The 18,608-nt window shown below is 47.6% G+C and overlaps 1 protein-coding gene across 1 annotated transcript in view; it reads left to right on the top strand.

Annotated features, from left to right (window-relative positions):
- The window catches only part of COL16A1 (collagen type XVI alpha 1 chain), a 133,820-nt gene that overhangs the window by 102,470 nt on the left and 12,742 nt on the right, over positions 1-18,608 (top strand). Inside the window, exons 42-56 of the mRNA XM_056846435.1 lie at positions 275-358; positions 454-489; positions 961-1,005; positions 8,230-8,283; positions 9,415-9,468; positions 9,826-9,879; positions 10,138-10,182; positions 11,512-11,565; positions 11,767-11,802; positions 12,896-12,958; positions 14,609-14,680; positions 15,088-15,141; positions 16,239-16,283; positions 16,536-16,580; positions 17,706-17,759. Coding sequence (XP_056702413.1) covers positions 275-358; positions 454-489; positions 961-1,005; positions 8,230-8,283; positions 9,415-9,468; positions 9,826-9,879; positions 10,138-10,182; positions 11,512-11,565; positions 11,767-11,802; positions 12,896-12,958; positions 14,609-14,680; positions 15,088-15,141; positions 16,239-16,283; positions 16,536-16,580; positions 17,706-17,759 — 795 coding nt within the window. The remainder of the gene's footprint in view (positions 1-274; positions 359-453; positions 490-960; positions 1,006-8,229; positions 8,284-9,414; positions 9,469-9,825; positions 9,880-10,137; positions 10,183-11,511; positions 11,566-11,766; positions 11,803-12,895; positions 12,959-14,608; positions 14,681-15,087; positions 15,142-16,238; positions 16,284-16,535; positions 16,581-17,705; positions 17,760-18,608) is intronic.

Genomic DNA, 18,608 nt, shown 5'->3' with positions numbered 1-18,608 from the left:
TTTCAGCCAGCTCTCAATCCATAAGAGGACAAGTCCTCTTATCCCATGGCTATGAAGTTTGCTTAGCAGTCTTTGGTGGGGGGGCTTTGTCAGGAGCCTTTCGGAAATCCAAATACACAATGTCCACAGGCTCATTCCGGTCCACATGCTTATTGACACTTTCACAAAATGGCTGCTGCAGGAGATGGAGCCGACCACAAAATGGCTGCCCTGGGAGCCTTAGCCAACCTGGAAGGGATAAGGTTAGTTCACTGCCTCTGGTCTTCTCTTCCAGGGAGAGAGCGAGAACGACCAAGATTGTGCTGGAGGACCTGGCATTCCCGGGATCCCTGGCATACGCGGTGAAAGAGGGGAGCAGGTAACACTATCTGAGGACGTTGGACAGCGATGATGTTCCTGCATATCCTTGAATTAGAAACGATCTCCTTTTTCTTGCCTTTTCCTTCTGCACAGGGCCCGCCTGGTATGAGAGGCCTTCCTGGACCGCCTGTGAGTACATCCCTTTGGCATCTGTGTGTTTTGTTTGCCCTCAGGCCTTTGTCCCTGGCAGCATCCTTTTGTTACCCACAGCTTGAAACCCGTCTAAGCTAGGCGGAGAAGAGTCACCGGGAGCTTACATTCTCCCCCCCCCCGCCCCTTACACCTCCCACTCATGCTTGCCAGAAAAAGCCCTGAATGTTCCGGTTCCCTGGTTAATGTGCCTCAAAACCAAAAGAGATCCGATTCCATCAGAGAGAGGGAAGGGACGGGCTAGACTCTGTTCTTTAAACAGCTGTGCTCTTGGAAACACGATGGTGGCTAATTTGGAAAGGTGACTCGGACTGAGCCGAGAAGAAAAGGAGGCCCTGCCTGAGGAGTGGAGGAACCATGCCCCTTTTGAGCATCAACTCGTCGTCACCCACCTTCCCTAAACTATCCAATATGATTTCCAAGGTATGACTTCACTGTTTCTTCCTTTAGGGGCCCCCAGGTTTTCCTGGAACGCCTGGCGCACCTGGATTACCTGTAAGAACCCAGTACGGCACGTGCTCTGTGCAGTCCTTTGTCGCTGCCGCTTGTTTGGCTTCTCATCCTGCCTCCTCCCTCCCTTCTCCAGGCTCTCTGTCTAATAGCACAGCCGGCCCCACCTTTCCAGACACAATTGGCCACCCGATCAAGAATCCTCCTTGGCGACAGGGAAGGGCTGTGTCTCAGTGGTAGAGCATCTGCTTGGCATGCAGAAGGTCTCAGGTTCAGTCCCCGGCATCTCCAGTTAAAGAGACTAGTCAAGTCAGTGATGTGAAAGACCTCTACCTGAGACCCTGGAGAGCCGCTGCTGGTCTGAGTAGACAATACTGACTTTGATGGATCAGGGATCTGATTCAGTATAAGGCAGCTTCATATGTTCATGTGTGAACATTGGATGACTCTCCTATAACCTCCTGTGCTGACAGGTTGCCTGATGAAGATCCATCTCCTGTAGAGGTGGATTGTCTTAAGCTTGGACATGCCCCAGCCCCATTGTGGGAATCATCTGCTGTTCATTTGGTGCTAGGCTCCAGAGGACGAGCAACTTAAATCTGGAGCATTCTGTGCCCCTTTGCTTGTGCAAATACACTCTGGACAAGAATCTGCCCCCATACTGACATCATGCAGTTCTCAAAGTTCCCTCTCTCTTCCAAGTGCAGAGACACTTTAATACAGGGGTGTCGAACTCGATTGTTACGAGGGCCGGATATGACATAAATGTCACTTGGTCGGGCTGGGCCATGCCTCGCCAGCCCAGATTGAGAATGGGGGGGGGGGTGCTGTTTGATACCCCTGCTTTAATAGGTCTAGCCAATTGATGATTCTGCCCACTCTGTTCATTCCACCATCCAAATTTTCCCAGTGTGGAGCTGGTCCAAGCAACCATTGCTCATGGACGGTGTTGTGAATTGAACTCCTTCCAAGGAACTGGTTCCGTTTGGTCATCAGTACATGGTGGATGTCCATTGGTCAACCGTTGAATTACATACATCTTCCCTAAACCAATGAGCCCCCCTCTGCCATATCTGTGAATTATGCTTCTCTTTCATAACATAATCCCTCTGTCCCCTCCCTCAGCCAACACCACTGCCATTAATTACTTAAACTCATCCCCTGGCGCCTCATCCCCACTAATGACACTATAACTCCCACAGTCTGTGTGATTAATCGCTGTGCGATGGCCCCATACCAGCATCAACCATGTGTCCAGTGTAAAAGCCATCACTGCCCACTGCCATGTAACTCACACTAACCCTACATTATCAAGAAGAGCCTCTTCCCATTCCCATGGGTTTTGGGACAATGGATGGAGGGGGGCGTTCTCTTTTTCCATGCTGGGTAGCTCTACACCAAACCCAGATGAGGGCTGGTCACGACTTGGTACACAATCATTCCTGGAGTGACTCCCGTTGACAGGACAGATGAGCAAATAACTTGTCAGCGCAGCCTCTGACGTGTGTGTGAGTGGCCAAGCCGTGTTTCCTCCTGTGGGCTGATCACTGGTAATGAGCCACTTCCCAGCGGCAATGGAAAAATGGCTCGGGATCTGAGTTTTGAGGTCAATCTGAAGAAGAAGAAGAAGAGTTGGTTTTTATATGCCGACTTTCTCTACCACTTAAGGAAGAATCAAACCGGCTTACAATCACCTTCCCTCCCCCTCCCCACAACAGGCACCCTGTGCATAGGTGGGGCTGAGAGAGCTGTGACTAGCCCAAGGTCACCCAGATAGCTTCGTGTGTAGGAGTGGGGAATCAAACCCTGTTCTCCAGATCAGAGTCCACCACTCCAAACCACCACTTTTGAGAGAGTAAAACCCATCTTGTCTCGGATGAGTCTTTCTTGAGACCATTAAGGGAAAAGGATGGATTCTGGCCAACGCTTGTCCTTCATTTGGCTATAGACTTCCAGGGAGAAGCTACCTGCCTGTTCCACCCCTGGCCCAGCCTGACCCCACCCAGAGGAGGGAGGCAAAGGCAGCCTGCCTGTCCCAGTGGATCACGAATGAGCCTACCTGCTCCACACACCTGGGCTGGGCCACCCCAATGTCAGAAGCATGGTATGTGGCCTCCATTAGACCACGTGCTGCCATTCTGCTACTGGGCTGGCCCAACCGTGCTGCCATGGGGAGTCCATTGGACCACCAGGAAAATTATGGGGCTGTGGTGGAGTGGTGGAGCATCTGCTTGGCATGCAGAAGGTCCCAGGTTCAGTCCCTGGCATCTCTGGCATCTCCAGTTAAAGGGACTAGGCAAATAGGTGATGTGAAAGACCTCAGCCTGAGACCCTGGAGAGCTACTGCCGGTCCGAGTAGACAATACTGACTTCGATGGACCAAGGGTCTGATTCAGTAGAAGGCAGTTCATGTGTTCATGTCCTAGTGGCCATAATGGCCAGTCTGCTTCTGGTGGACTAGCAGGAAAGTAGCAATCCCCTGATCTAGTTTTGTAGGAAGGAAGAGCCCACAGCCTACCCAATTTGGGAGAAAGGGGGTATTCACATTCCACCTTCTGGACTGGCTGCTGGGGTATGGAAGGTCGATGGGTACCTGAAGGCAGAATTTGTTTTTGCATGTACAATGCAAAAAACCTATTTCTCCCTAATTTGGGGTGAAGATACAACCCATCCATCAAAGGCATCAGCCATGTGGAGAATGAAAAATCTACTGCCAAAAGAAGACAAAGATTATCTGTATTCTAATGGTGTCATTTAAAAATGAAACCCCATTATGCACCGTGAGCATGGCTAGAAATACAAAGTGGCTCAGAGAAGCAGAGAAGGCTCATTCAAAGTCTCGACAAAGCAGAAGAGGGGATGCAGAAGTGAGCAGAACCCCAAAGGCCCTCTCAGCAACAATCCCACCATCTTCTTGACCTGTTTGCGAAATGCCTCAATGTGTCCAGCTGTGGGAACCCCTCTGGAAGCAGACCTCCAAAGTCTGGGGAAATGAATCTGTGCAAGAAAAAGAGGGGGGGGGGAATCACTTACTAGAATGACTAGAGCCCCCTTAAGAGAATTCACATCATTTGAGAACAGAGCTAATTCATTGAGAAAACTTATTCCATGGTAGAAGATCCTTTTTGTTCCGAACACATCCAGGTTTTCTAACAAGTCTAGGCCTGCATTGTTCAAAAAAATCCCTGTTTTTCCTATGGACAAGCTAATGGCAACACCTTTCAGTGATGGCTGACACAGTGTGTGGGGGCTGCGAAAACGAACCAGCCCATTTTCCCGTTCCCACAATTTGGTTCTTGGTGGCTTGGAGTGTGTGCCTCATCATTTGAGTTTCATGCTTCATGTGCAGTGATGCTTGCCCGCAATTCATGGTGGCGGGAGCCGGGTAAGGGAGACACAAAGAAACGCTTTGATTTTATAGTACAGGGTGGATGAGACATAGCGGAGAACATTCACCTGAGTAACACAGATACTTAGGGTTGCCAGCCTCCAGGTACTGCTGGAAAAATAGACACCACTGTGCATATATCTCAGAGATTTGGAAATCAGCACAGGAACAAATATGGTAACAAAGTGCAAAAAAAGTGTATTTGAATGCTACACAATTATACAATGAACTATACTATAACAACCTAATATTAATGCTATATCTATCCTAAACTAAAGTGCAAACGAATTCACTTCAATGACGTTGAAGTCTATACAATACAAAGCTAATAGTATCCATACAGGTAAGAAAGTTAATAGTATCCACACTGGTAAGTATCCATACTGGTAAAGTACAATGCTGATGTACATTATAGCATTAATATTAGGATAGATATAGCATTAATATTAGATAGATATAGCATTATATAAATCATTATTTATAGCAACAGATATAGCATTAATATTTGGTTGTTATAGTATAGTTCATTGTATAATTATGTAGCATTCAAATACACCTTTTTTGCACTTCATTACCATATTTGTTCCTGTGCTGATTTCCAAGCCTCCAGGTACTGGCTCAAGATTTCCTGCAATTACAACTGATCTGGCTGATAATATATCAACTGCTGCTGGTCTTTGACTGCAAATAAATTTGAACTGACACAACTGATTTCCAGCCGATAGAGATCAGTTCACCTAGAGAAAATGGCCACTTTGGCAATTTGACTCTATGGCATTGAAGTCCCTCCCCTCCCCAAACGCCGCTCTCTTCAGGCTCCACCCCAAAAACCTCCTGCCGGTGGCAAAGAGGGACCCAACAACCCTACAGATACTCCAGGTTATCTGCGACATATAGAATATGAATGCTACTAAATTCTGAGAAGTGGAAAACAGATCTCCTATCAATTATTACTTAACAGAATTACAATAGGACTTCCATGAAGAGGGAACAACAGGTTTTTTCTTACCATTTATTGATATACAACTTCTTTGGCACAATGCAATCACAACTAACAGTGCAGTCCTATGAAGATAGTTTCAGGTGGTTAAGCATATTGGTCTGCAGTAGAAAAGCAAGATTAAAGTTGAATAGCAACAAGATAGGGTGTAAAGCTTTTGAGAGTCAAAGCTCCCTTCGTCAAATATCTCATGAAGGGAGTTTTGACTCTCGAAAGCTTATACTCTGGAAATATTGTCAATCTTTAGGGTGCTACTGGACTTGAATCTTGCTGTCCTATGAAGAGTTACTCCACTTGATTGAAATTAGACTAGAGGACCTCTGCATGAGATTTCACTGGGGCTAGGCACATTCAAATAAATGAGAACGAACTTTGTCATGACTGATGGCTGGGTCCTATCATCTCATTTAATACAGTGTGATATGCTCCCAGAGGAATATGCATAGAATCACAGCCTACATTCCCTTCCACTATATTTAAGATGGATTTAGTTGCAGCTAACTTGGGACTAGACTGCACCCATTGTTAGGGCTGTCCAAAAAAAAAAATTCGGTACAGTTCGGATTCGGCCGAATTTGACCCTTGTGGGTTCGGTACGTGCCGAAGTCCGAACTCCCCCGCTTCGGATCCCCGGTAATTCGGGGGGATCCGGAGTTCGGGGGAAAATTCGGCCCCAGCGCGCCTTCAGAGGGATTCCCTGAAGGCGCGCGGGGGCCCTTTAAACTGATCTGAGCGTCCCAGCTGGGAGGCGCAGATCAGTTTAAAGGGCAGCCCGAGCCTCTCCAGCGGAGCCCGCTGAAGGGGGGCGGGCTGCCCTTTAAACTCATCTGCGCCTCCCAGCTGGGAGGCGCAGGTCAGTTTAAAGGGCAGCCCGCGCCTCTCCAGCGGAGCCCGCTGAAGGGGGGCAGGCTGCCCTTTAAACTGACCTGCGCCTCCCAGCTGGGAAGCTCAGATCAGTTTAAAGGGCAGCCCGCGCCTTTCAGCGGGCTCCCCTGAAGGGGGGCCGAATTTGCCGAATTTATTCGCAAACTCCCGAACTCGCTGAATTTGGCCCCCCCAGTTGCCCGCCAGTTTTGAGTTCGGATCCGTCCGAACAGAAAATCACCGAATCAGGGGAAATTCGGTTGATTTTCAGTTCGGACCGAACCGAATTGACAGCCCTACCCATTGTATTCTCCTCCTGAAGCCATAAGGCTGATGCCACTGGGTGCTATCATGATTAGAGACTTGTTTTCCTTTCCTTCCTTTCCTTTTATCCCTTAGAAGCTCCTTGATCCATTGATCTTGAGCAGCATATATCTAGTGTTTGAGGGATATAAGGACTGAAATAAATCTTGCCACTGACAATGTAGCCTTGGGATCCCTATCGCTTAGTAGAAAAGGCATTATGTCAGACACAGAGGCATTAGATTTGTATGTTAAAAGGGGGGAGATATAATGTGATCAAAGTTCCTCGTAAAAGCGGCATTCCAAAAGGGCATGAGCTAGCGAATCGATAGAGCCAGAAGAGCAAGGACAGGTCCTGTCTGGATATGGTATATTCAAAATTCTGCCCTGCATAACCATAGAGGGGTTAGCATTCAGTCTAGCTAAACAGAAGGCTCTAGAAAGACGAGTTGTCAAATAATATGTATAAGCAGGCAAACCACATGGTGGTGGTATTCCGAAGAACTGGGATGAACAAACGCGGCGAGCATGAAAAGTAGTGCTGTTATAATCAAGCTCTTTAATGCGCTTTTTAATTTTGGTGAAAGCTTCAGTTTTCCCAAGATCTAATAACATATCCTGCGAGAAGCCCAACAATGACAGTTTCTCATCTAAGATTTTTTGCCATGAGGATTTAAAAGGGTCTTGCTTCAGAGAAGCTAGGAACCCCTCAGTGCTAAAGCACAGTTTAAGGTGTAGTTTAAAGGCGGCCAACCATGCCCTGGCTTCGAGTGGCATTTGGCGAAACTCGGAACGAAGAGTAATCCCAGCAACACATCGAGGGGCATTTAGGAGTTTTCGTAAGAACTGAAGCAATGGACAATCTATAGATTCATTGACAACTGTTATCCAGATGGCAACACCAAAAAGAATAATTGGGATGGAGACTTGTTTTGGTTCAACCACAGTTCTGATTTGGTTTATGTTCCTGCATGACTGGTACAAAACCCAAGCGCTAGTGGATAAGCTGATTCTATAAGCTTCTCTAGAACCTCCAAGCTGGCGATGCTGAAAAAGTCACTGATCAGCATCATCTTCTCATTCGCTGAGAAGTGAATTCGTACAGGCACGTACCAAACCAAAGGTGCTTGTAGCTGTATAGCTTCACACCACAGACAAGAGTTCTCCGAAAGGCCTTTTCCAGAGTGCAGGAAGAAAGCCAATCAGGGATGGCTGTGTGCCATAATACCATTTCTACAAGAACTTTTTGTGCTTGGCATTTAGGCAGTACACAGTTGCTTCTTCATTCCTTTGCAAGATTTTCAAGGTTGGACATGGGGTATACATGTGTGTGAGAACACTTCCGTCATACATACACCACACAAGTTGTGATGCAAAGCTCTTTTTAACTGAGCTTCTTCTTCTGGTGTAGGCAAGAAATACTGGTGTAAACACAGTCCTCCTAAGAGCAGAATTCTGTATCCTGGTGAAATGGGTGCCCAATGGGTGGATAATACTAGTCTTAAAGTTTGCAGGTGCTTAAAAGGAAAGGCAAGAACATTTCACTGGTGTCACTAGCTGATCAAAGAGGCACTGCCTTGCAACCTGAGCTCCTATCCCACCCTCTGTCCACCCCTTTCTGTTACACAGCTACAGCCTCCCTACCCAACCAGGTGAAATCAAACAAAAAGGAGTGGGAAATGTGAATGCCCCCTTTATGTTCCTCTTTCCAAAGGGCATCCAGGGCGAACGTGGACCATCTGGGTTCCCTGGTTCCAAAGGAGAATCGGTAAGTGATGGGCCTAACTGCTGTGCTCCAGAGTCATCATGACACGTTTATGGGATTTGGTGCTGTTAGGTGGCTTTTCAACCAAGAGAAGCAAAGGGACGTGTGGATGAATTGTGACGTCTGGCCCTCACAATTTCCGAATCATTTTGAATCGTTCAGGCAGGCAAACTGGGCCTGCGCCAGAGCACTGTGGTTCTTGAAGAGGGGCATCTCAGGTCCAAACTAAATGTTAACTTTTATTTTAACATGTTGGATCTGGGTTCCCCTGACCTGACTTGCTTTTCTTGCAGTTGGAGGGGCAGCTTTGGGGAGCTAAGTTCCCACGTGTCATGGAGGGAACCCATTTAGATCGGGACAACTGTGTAGGGGAACAAGGGGAATCGGCTTCTCTCCCTGCTGTTTTTCTGACCCGAAACCACTCTCTTAAAAAATGTGATGTCTTGTTTGGGCTGCACCTTCCTTGCAATAAATAATAATAATTTAAAAACCCTGACCATCCTCTACCTGAGACAGCTTTTTCATGGTAGCACCAGTACAAGCATGCCAAGGAAGACATGTGGATCGTCTATATCTGGAGGGATTTCCTCTTTCTCGCCCCTTACACAAGGCCACACCATTTCATTCTGCTGTAATAATTTCCTGGTTTCAGACTTGTGATTGCTGAAGCCAAGTAGAATCCTTGGGCGAAAACGCATGGTCACTTTAGCCTCCTTTATTCCTTGTTTCAGCCAGGATTGAACGCATGCGTTTTGTCTAATGTGCGTTCGATCCTGGCTGAATCCTGGCTGAAACAGGGAATAAAGGAGGCTAAAGCGACCGTGCGTTTTTGCCCCTTGATTCAGCCGTTCTGTCCCTCTGATTGGAGGTATGACCGGTTCGTCGAAGGTCATTTAAGTATCACTAATCTGTAGCCAACGAATAAGGCTATACCTACAGTCCTCACCCGCCTAACTGCATGCTATGCAACGGGTGTGGGACATTGAATTGGGACTTTAGGACATCCAGCCAGGCTCAGCAACCAAAGAGGCCTTCAAGAATGAATGGGAGCAATTAGCCTGGTTCAGTTAATGCACAAAGGCAGGATGTCAAAGCCAGGAGCCATGCGCTGATCACCAATGTCCTTTTCTGCAGGGTCCTCCAGGACAGCCCGGATATCCCGGTGCAATGGGCCCCCCTGGGCTACCCGTGAGTATGGCAAGCAGGGGAAAGGGGTGGCATGGCAAATGAATTAGGTGCTCACCTGATGGCAGAGGCAGAAGGGACAGGTGAGGATTGCCTGATCTGGTTGTAGGGGAAGGATCTTTGTAGCCTTGGGAAAAAGAAACATTTGCTGGTCCCAAGAAATAGCCCATCTTCCACTGGGTGGTTGCAGATCAGGAGTTTTTTTTTTAATAGGTTTGATAGGAGCAAACATATCTAAAGCTTGGCTTATAAGTCCCTAACTATAAAAGTTCCTTCCCTCCAAGTGTTTTCTGCCATTGACTGCCCTCTCTAGCATCACTTGATTACAAATTGTTCTCTTCCTATGTTCTCACTAACTAGGGCGCTAAAGGGGAAAGAGGTTACACTGGTCCGCCAGGTGAAAAAGGAGAATCGGTAAGTATGTCAGAAAAAGAAAGAATCGTTAGGATGGAAGGGTGCAGGGTCACCAATGATTGAAAACTGGTATGATTTTCATTTGTTGTTATAAGTTAAATTCTTCAACCCCTTTCTCGGGTTCACTTACAATTTTTCAGTAGTTTAAAGTATAATCATAAAGCTGAAGCGTTCCATGAATCTCTCCACCCCCACCACTGCTGCTTAGCTTTAGCAATAGTGTGGGGGTCTCATTTCCTTTTCCTTTTATTCCTCCAGGGTCCCCCTGGTTTGGATGGTCCCGTAGGTCCAGCTGGGCCATTGGTAAGTCTGCAGCTGGGTTGTATGATGTTGCAGTGGCCAACCAGATTTCTGGCTGCCGTTGTCATCTGCGGTTGGCATGGTCTGTTGTAGACAAATTGTCCAGTAAGAAGCTGTTTGAGGGAATAAATGTTCTCTGCCCATATCAGTAGAAAAGAGCAGGAGTCCAGTAACGCCTTAAGACTAACAAAATTTCTGGCAGGGTATGAGCTTTCGTGAGCCACAGCTCACTTCTTCAGATCCAGCTAGAATGTGAGTCCATCTATCCTTAAATAGAGATGAGTGAATTAGACACACAATGGCAATGTAAATGTGAAAAGCAAGTAAATGACATAAGCAGGTGTGACTAGATTCGGTGTGATATGCAGAGGGGTAGTAGGAATCTGTCCATATGTGTGTGTGTGTGTAACTTTTCATTTCATTCTCTGTCTATGGCATGATTCTCCCTGAGGTTGTAAACCTGCACCTGAGCATCTGACCCCATCTAATTAAGGTTGCTTTCACATGGACCATTTTCTCCGCATTGAATCCTAAACTGGGGTGGTGGTTTTTGTGGAGCACCCACACAATAGCCCTGTTCACAAGTTATCGTGAACCGATTTGCAATCTATGTCCAATTGACTATTCTTCAGTGTGTGTTAATTCTCTTGTTACATTCAAGACTGAGTTACTGTGATCTTTTCTTAAAGAGCACAGTCCAAGGGTGTTAGCACGCCATCTGGATGGGAAGGTGCACATTTTCAAAGGTCCTGCTCACATTGATGCTGTTTTCCTAGCTGAGCCACTGGGGGGGCTTTTTGAGGATTTTAAAAAAATCAATAATTGCAATAGTGCTATGATAGTAGCTTGTTTAAAAAACAAATTCCTTCAAAGAGCCCTTTGGTGCTGTGATGAGGGAAAACGGCAGCTGATTTGGGAAAATGGGCAGAAAGCTCCATTGTCAATGCAACCGCCTTGGCATTTGTAGCAGTGATTAATGCAGAACAGAGAATCCCCGCTGTGTGGATGCATCCAAGCAGTGCCATCTGAAGCAGACTCACGCCCTTCTAAGTCCATTGAAATCAGTGGGCTTAGAAGAGCATAACTCTGGTTAGGATGGTACTGCAAGTCTTCAGTGCATCCTGTCTTCTTCAGCCTGGACTGTTTTCCATGCAGAGATTTTTAAAATATACCTAAAGGAAAGAGCCTTCAGTCCATGAGAGCCCCTACCTGCAGGTTTTTGTGGTACAGCCCTGGCACAGGCTGGGGCCACCTCTGTGAGAGTGAGGCCTGCCATTGCTTAGCTACAGCTGCCGCCATTTTCCCCTCACCTTTAATCTCTCCTGGCATCAGGGTCCAAGAGGAGAGCGAGGACTACCAGGCAGCGCAGGAGAGAAAGGCGATCAGGTGAGATGCCATTGACGAGCGCTCGTTTCGGACACGCAACCCAAGCCCAGCATCTGTGAGAGGCTCATACCCTTACACAGTCGTGGATTTGGCCTCCGGTCTGCTGCTCTGAGGAGAAGACAAAAGAATGATGGTGGAAAGCAGGAAAGGGGCATATTTGTCACATTTAGAGGTGGTGATCTGTATTTCCTTTATTTCCAGGGATTTCAAGGCCAACCTGGTTTCCCGGGGGCACCTGTGAGTATTGTACATACTAAGGAAGATTCAGACTCATGGCATAGCTGTGTGTGTCCGGTCTCTGAGCCCAAAGGCAGGAGACATGCTGATCTACCCCGCCCCCCATACTGCCAGGGCAGGGAGGGGTGTTTCGAGCTGGTGCTGAGAGATCAGGAGCAGCAAGATCAGATTAGGAGGGAAAGGTTTATTAACTCTCTTTCAGAAGAACATTGGAGTACAAGAAAAATCAACACTCCAACCATTTGTTTGATTTATTATAGAGGGATTTTACTGTGCTGGGAGGTATAAGGGAGAGATAAGATGCTCAGAGAAGGAAGTGGCAGAGAGAGATGATTAAAAGTTTGGAACGGTGTGCCAAAAAGGGAGGGAGGGGTTTGTTTCTTCACCCCTCCTTGTGTTAGACAGATCGAAAGGATATATACCTGACAGCAAACCTGTAGTACAGTTCTCGGGAAAGCAGAAATCTCTGCTACATTCAAAAACTTCCAAGCTGAAATCTGAGTTTTGTGTCGTATGTTCAGAAAAAGCTCTGTGTATGTTATGGAGTTCAGCTTAGCAAGAATTTTAACTTTCAGGTTTAAAAAAACTAACAAACAGAAAAAAGCAAGTGAATAATTGCAAAAGTATTCTTGGATGTGCAGAGAAAGTGTCTGTTGAGACTGCAAAAAACAGATTTTGAATGGTGGGGGGGCTGCAAAGCTCCCTACCTAGCAGAAGCTGAATAAATTGTGCAAACTTGCTCAATTTGCTTGATTTATGCAGGTCGCAGGGTACAGCTTTTCTTGGTGCAGAATTTTGACATAGATTATTTCTTTTTAGTGTAGAGCACACACAGCCTAGGTAGAAGGAACCAGGAAAGGAGTTTTGCTCACATACAGAGTTTATACATTCTTTTTCTATTTACAAAAATATTATACAATCCATATGTATCAGCAATTATAATAACAGCTAACAATCTCTAAATACCCGTTTTGAACAACTGCGTTTACGTTCTTTTCATCATGCATCGAATCCTATATACAATGCAAAAGAAAGAGCTCAGTATTAACCACATAAAAATGATCCACTTCTTGTGCTTTTGGGTTTTTTTTAGGGACCTCCAGGTTTTCCAGGAAAAGCAGGATTACCTGGACCTCCGGGGCCCCCTGCAGAAAAGGTAAGTAGAGCCCGGGAGACCATACAGAAAATGGGAAGCTATAAACTTCCAGACCCTGAATGTGTCATACTTTGTTCTTTAAGCCTGTTAAAGAGATGGCAGGCCTTGATTCTGGCTTTGTTGTTAATGGGGAGACCTGGGGAATCAGGAAGAGGAGAGTGCTGTTCTTTGCTCTGCCAAAGGCTTCCTCTGTGGCCTTGGGCAAGTCACGTAGTCTTCCTAAACAGATTTTCCCCACTCTGTATTTTTTTTAATCGGGGAAACAGATTAGCTGATTCTATTTCTGGTATAGCTGATGCTATTTATAGTCTTGCTCTGAGGACACCGAAAAAGGAAATAGTTTGAAGTTATACTGAGGAAGTGAGGGTGGGGGAGAGAACCAGGAAGGAGGGGTGATGAAAAGTGCTGTCAAGTTGCAGCCAACTTATGGAGAGCCTATAGTAGGGTTACCAACCTACAGATACTAGCTGGAGATCTCCTGCTATTACAACTGATCTCCAGCCGATAGAGATCAGTTCACCTGGAGAAAATGGCCGCTTTGGCAATTGGACTCTATGGCATTGAAGTCCCTCCCCTCCCCAAACTCCGCCCTCCTCAGGCTTCGGCCCAAAAACCTCCCGCCAGTGGCAACCCTAATCCGATCTGAACTTTGCTAGAAGGGAGTGCGAAGAAACGGGTGTGGCAGAGGTTAGGCAGTAAAGGATGTAAATGCAGCTTACTTAGACCACATTTTAATTGGTCTCTATGGCATTGAAGTCCCGCCCCTCCCCAAATCCTGCCCTCCTCAGGCTCCACCCCAAAAACCTCCCGCCGGTGGCAAAGAGGGACCTGGCAACCCTACCCTACAGGGTTTTCAAGGCAAGAGACTAACAGAAGTGGTTTGCCAATGCTTATCCTCTGCATAGCAACCCTGGTCTTCCTTGATGGTCTCCCATCCAAGCACTAACCAGGGCTGACCCTGCTTAGCTTCTCAGATCTGAGATCAGGCTAGCCTGGGCCATCCAGGTCAGGGCTCAGGAGGGAGAGAAGGGTACAAATCTCTGCCAATTCCAGGATTCTGCTGGCACCTGCTGCTCACTTCTGGGAGTGCACCCTAAAGGTTTTGTTTTAATATAAGGGGAGGTAGATTCCCCCAGCCCCTTAAAACATGCAGCTTGGTTTCTGAACATCTGAAGCCCACATAACCAGAATCAAGGCCTGCCACCTCTTCAGCAGGCTTAAATTTTAAAAAAAGCTTCTTGCATGTGAGTCCAAGCAGGTGTCTGTTTCTGGAAATATGCAGGCCCAACTGGCACGTGTCTGTGGCAACTCCTGTTGAGCATCTGCAGCAGCATAAGCTTCCAGCAGCCACCTGATGCCCTCCACCTTGGATGTGCCTGGTGCACAGCTGTGCCAGCTGCCATAAGCCCCAAATGATCTCTTGCTGCCATGCGTGGCTCTCTGTTCCAAAACCTTTTTCCAAATGAATGTCCTGGGGAAAAGCTTGTTAAGAGGAGGAAGGGATTGGCAGTCCACCTTTCCCTGCACACGCACTCACCTGGTTTCTCCTGTATCCATGATCTTGTTCCACACTATACTGGTAAAAGACCCCCCACCCCCGGGCAGCCCATTTGCAGCTTAATCGTCTAACACATGTATGTGTTTTTGCAGGGCAGCGAGGGGATGCGCGGCTCACCTGGGATGACTGGCCCTCCGGGGCCTCCGGGACCTCCTGGGTTACAAGTAAGTAAGAACACACGCTGCAGGCCCTTCACAAATATCCCAAGGAATGAACTCGCTCTAATGAGAGCCAGCGTGGTGTAGTGGTTAAGAGCGGTGGTTTGGAGCGGTGGACTCTGATCTGGAGAACCGGGTTTGATTCCCCACTCCTCCACATGAGCGCTGGAGGCTAATCTGGTGAACTGGATTTGTTTCCCCACTCCTACACACAAAGCCAGCTGGGTGACCTTGGGCTAGTCACAGCTCTCTTAGAGCTCTCTCAGCCCCACCTAACTCACAGGGTGTCTGTTGTTGGGAGGGGAAGGGAAGGTGATTGTAAGCCGGTTTGAGTCTCCCTTAAGTGGTAGAAGAAGTCGTCATATAAAAACCAACTCTCCTCCTCCTCCTCCATTTCCCCGGTGATGTTGTAGGGCCCAGCTGGCTTGGACGGACTGGATGGGAAGGATGGAAAGCCAGGATTACGGGTAAGCATGTGCCTCTGCCGAGCCCTTGGACCCCCCTTCACCTACACCTTTCGGCAGCCCCGTACAACAGCTAGCCTCTAACAATTTTGTGCCCTGTGGTTAGTGTTTGATGCACTTGTGCCTCAACCCATGAGGATGAATCAGGGACCTGTCCCAGTTTGGGGCCCAGACTTCATAGAGGAGATAGGCCTCTGGTTGTTGCCTCTGGTCCGACTTTGAGCTAGAGAGCCAGTGTGTTTGGAGGGTCAGACTAGGGTAGGGTTGCTAGGCCATGCCTGGCAACGGGTGGGAGCTTGTGGAATAGGGACATGGGAACAGGTTTTGCAAGCATTGTGACATCACTTTTGGGAAAACCCGGATGTGACATCAGGCAGCTCTAGGAATCGCTAGAAACTCTATGATTTTCCCTGGTAATGACATCACAGCTCACATGCTGCAAGTTTTCTTTTCTCTCTTTGCTCCAAGAGGTGGTGGAAAACAAGGGCTGCCAGTGGGAGTTCTCCTGCCATAGTGGGAGGCCTGGCTACCCTAGATCAGGACTTGGGTTCCAATCCCCTAAATTGTCATTAAGTTTACTGATTGACCTTGGGCCAGTCACTCTCTCTCTCAGCCTCACTTACCTGACAGGGTTGTTGTGAGGATAAAATGGAGGAGGGAAGAAAGACATAGGGAGGGAAGGAAGGAAGACATAGGGAGGGGCTGTGGCTCAGTGGTAGAGCATGTAGAAGGTCCCAGGTTCAATCCCCGGCATCTCCAGTTAAAGATCTCTGCCTGAGACCCTGGAGAGCCGCTGCCGGTCTGAGTAGACAATACTGACTTTGTAGACCAAGGGTCTAATTCAGTATAAGGCAGCTTCATGTGTTCAACACCATGCGCTCTTCAGAGGTAGGAAGGGATAAAAATGACAGAGAGACAGACGCTGGGGAAGAGGTTCTCACTGTCCAGGGAGTTGAAAAAGTGTGGAAGCTACTCATGGAGTGTGTAAGAAGCTGTGCCTGTTTGATAGCTTAGCCACCACGCAGCCCCACTGGCAGCTGAAACCTCGGATTTCCTCTGGCAACTATCCATCAGTGGCATTAACTATTTACTTTCCATAGGGTGACCCTGGGCCCCCAGGACCTCCAGGAAGGATGGGACCTCCGGTAAGTTGTCAGTCACCCCAGAGCTGTGGAAGGGAGGGATTATTGATTATTGACCAGCCCTTATAGTTGTGGCTTCAACAGCGGCTTGAGGTACAGAGGTTTACAAGCCAAGTGGGTTTTTGCTTTCTGATCCTTTGGCAACCCCAAAGAAAAATTAAGCAACAGCTGTGAGCCTCCTGCTTCACTGGCCAGAACCAGCCAAAGTTTCCTCCAGGATATTGAAATTCTGTGTCTTATTTTTCCTCACTTTAGGGCTTCAAAGGGAAGACGGGCCATCCAGGCCTTCCGGGTCAAAAGGTGAGATTTGGTCTTAGGTTGCGGGGTCATGGGTCCCAAAGAACTTCCTAGGAGGGAAGAAATTAATAAAAACCCAACCCCCTCCCCTGAAATTCACCAGATAGCTTCAGGGGTCCCACCTTCCACTGATTCTGTTGATGCTTGTATTGTATCAGCGTCTGGACAAGATGCTTCCAGCCTGAATCAGAAAAGGGAAGAGCGAAAAAGTCAAAGCAGACGGAGACTAAAAGCCATCACTCTTCTTTATTTCACCATTGATTCTTGCACTGGAATGAAAAACATGGTGGCGGAGATCTAAGAACCGCTTAGGAGCCTTCACAAATCACAGGTCTATACCAAGGATAGTGGAAAGCTTCAAAAGCAGTTTCCCAAGGCCGAGTTCACACAAGCAGTACCCATCTCTTGATTTTTACCGTACACCACGGGCTGCTTCACCGGAGCTGGTTTCAGTCTCTTGGTGGCTGTGGCATTCAGGGAAGGCTTGCATGTGTGAATCAGCAGTCACAAACATAGCCAGAGTTGGCATGAATATTTTTGATGCTCTAGCACCCCGCAAACAAAGTCTGCCTAGTAAATGTCGGGATGTGATGTCACCCCATGGGTCAGGAATGAACCGGTGCTTGCACTTTACCTTTTAGGCACCCAAGCCACTGCTGTTGCCTGCAGAATTGGAGAAACCGAGATTCTTTTCTCAAAGAGCAGAATACGTGTAACATACACGTTTCACATTAACTCCCTTGCTCCGGGGAAGGGGTGTGGCTCACTGGTAGAGCACCTGCCTTGCACGCAGAAAGTCCTAGGTTCATTCCTTGGCACCTCCTCTGAGAAATTATCTCAGGTAGCAAGTTGTACGGAAAACCTTTCTGCCAGAGAGCTCCTTCCCTTTGGAAGCAAACTAAGCCAGATGAATTGCTGACTGGGCTGGAGGGAAGGGGCTTTTCATTTCACACACCCCATCACATAGATTGTCAGAAGCGCAGGGAGAGGCGTGTTGTGCCAACCAGGTAGTGCCAGGGGAGTGTGTTCTGCCGCAACAGAATGGGCCAATGATATAGTGCCTCTGTTCTGGTCTTTTGCACCGTGCTCTGTGGAACCATTATGAACCATGTGTGTATAACTTTCTAGGGTGATTGCGGACAACCAGGACCCCCTGGGAATCCTGGCCGGACCGGGGCTGAGGTGAGTTCCCAGAAGCGCACCGAAAGGGTTTCTCCTTACAGGACGATACTTCGAATTCGCTCCCCCTTGACGCTTGCCTGGTTCCTTCCTTACTCTCTTTCAAGAGCCAGGCCAGCACATCTCTTTGGACACAGGCTTTTAACTGCGCGCAGGGTGGGGGGTTTCCCATATTTTGAAAGCTGTTTTTCTGTTCTTCTTCTAGCCTGAGGACTGTTTTATGGATATCGTTGTAGGCTGATCAGTGTTTGTTTTATTCTGTTTTCATGCCCCTGGCTTGTTTTATGGTTCTTTTAAAAATGATTCAGTTGCCTTGCATTTTATTAGCTTTCTAAAGCTCATAACCTTTCTGGAGAAGGAAATATAAGGTAAAGGTCCCCTGTGCAAGCATACATATGTTTTATAAACAAATACATGCAGAAGATTCCATTATTTTATTTGGGACTCAGGGTCAAGTCAGCCCCCAAATGGGACCCACTGCTCTCAATTTGGGGGATTGGGTTCAGTTGCTGTATCACTTGACAGCAGCATGCACTGGAAGCCTCCCCCAGTATTTAAAAGTCAGCTCCTGGACTAGGTCTCTTTTGGAGCAATCCTAAGCAGGTCTTCTCAGAAGTAAAAGTCTCGTTTTATTCAGCAGGGCTCACTCCCAGGAAAGTATTCTTAGGCTTGCAGCATGGCCAAGAAACGGGATTCGAGGTATAGCTGCAGAGATGGCGGGGAGGAGCTATGCAGATGATGGAGGTGTGGTCATGCAAATGAAAGGGTGTGGCTAAGCAGAGAGGAGTGGTTTCTGTTCACATTCCATGGGGATGGCACTGGCCAGGCTGCTGAGGGAGGGGAAAAATCCAG

The sequence above is a fragment of the Euleptes europaea genome, chromosome 3 (assembly GCF_029931775.1).
Source record: "Euleptes europaea isolate rEulEur1 chromosome 3, rEulEur1.hap1, whole genome shotgun sequence".
Lineage (NCBI taxonomy): Eukaryota > Metazoa > Chordata > Lepidosauria > Squamata > Sphaerodactylidae > Euleptes > Euleptes europaea.
This window is presented reverse-complemented; position numbering and strand designations above follow the sequence as displayed.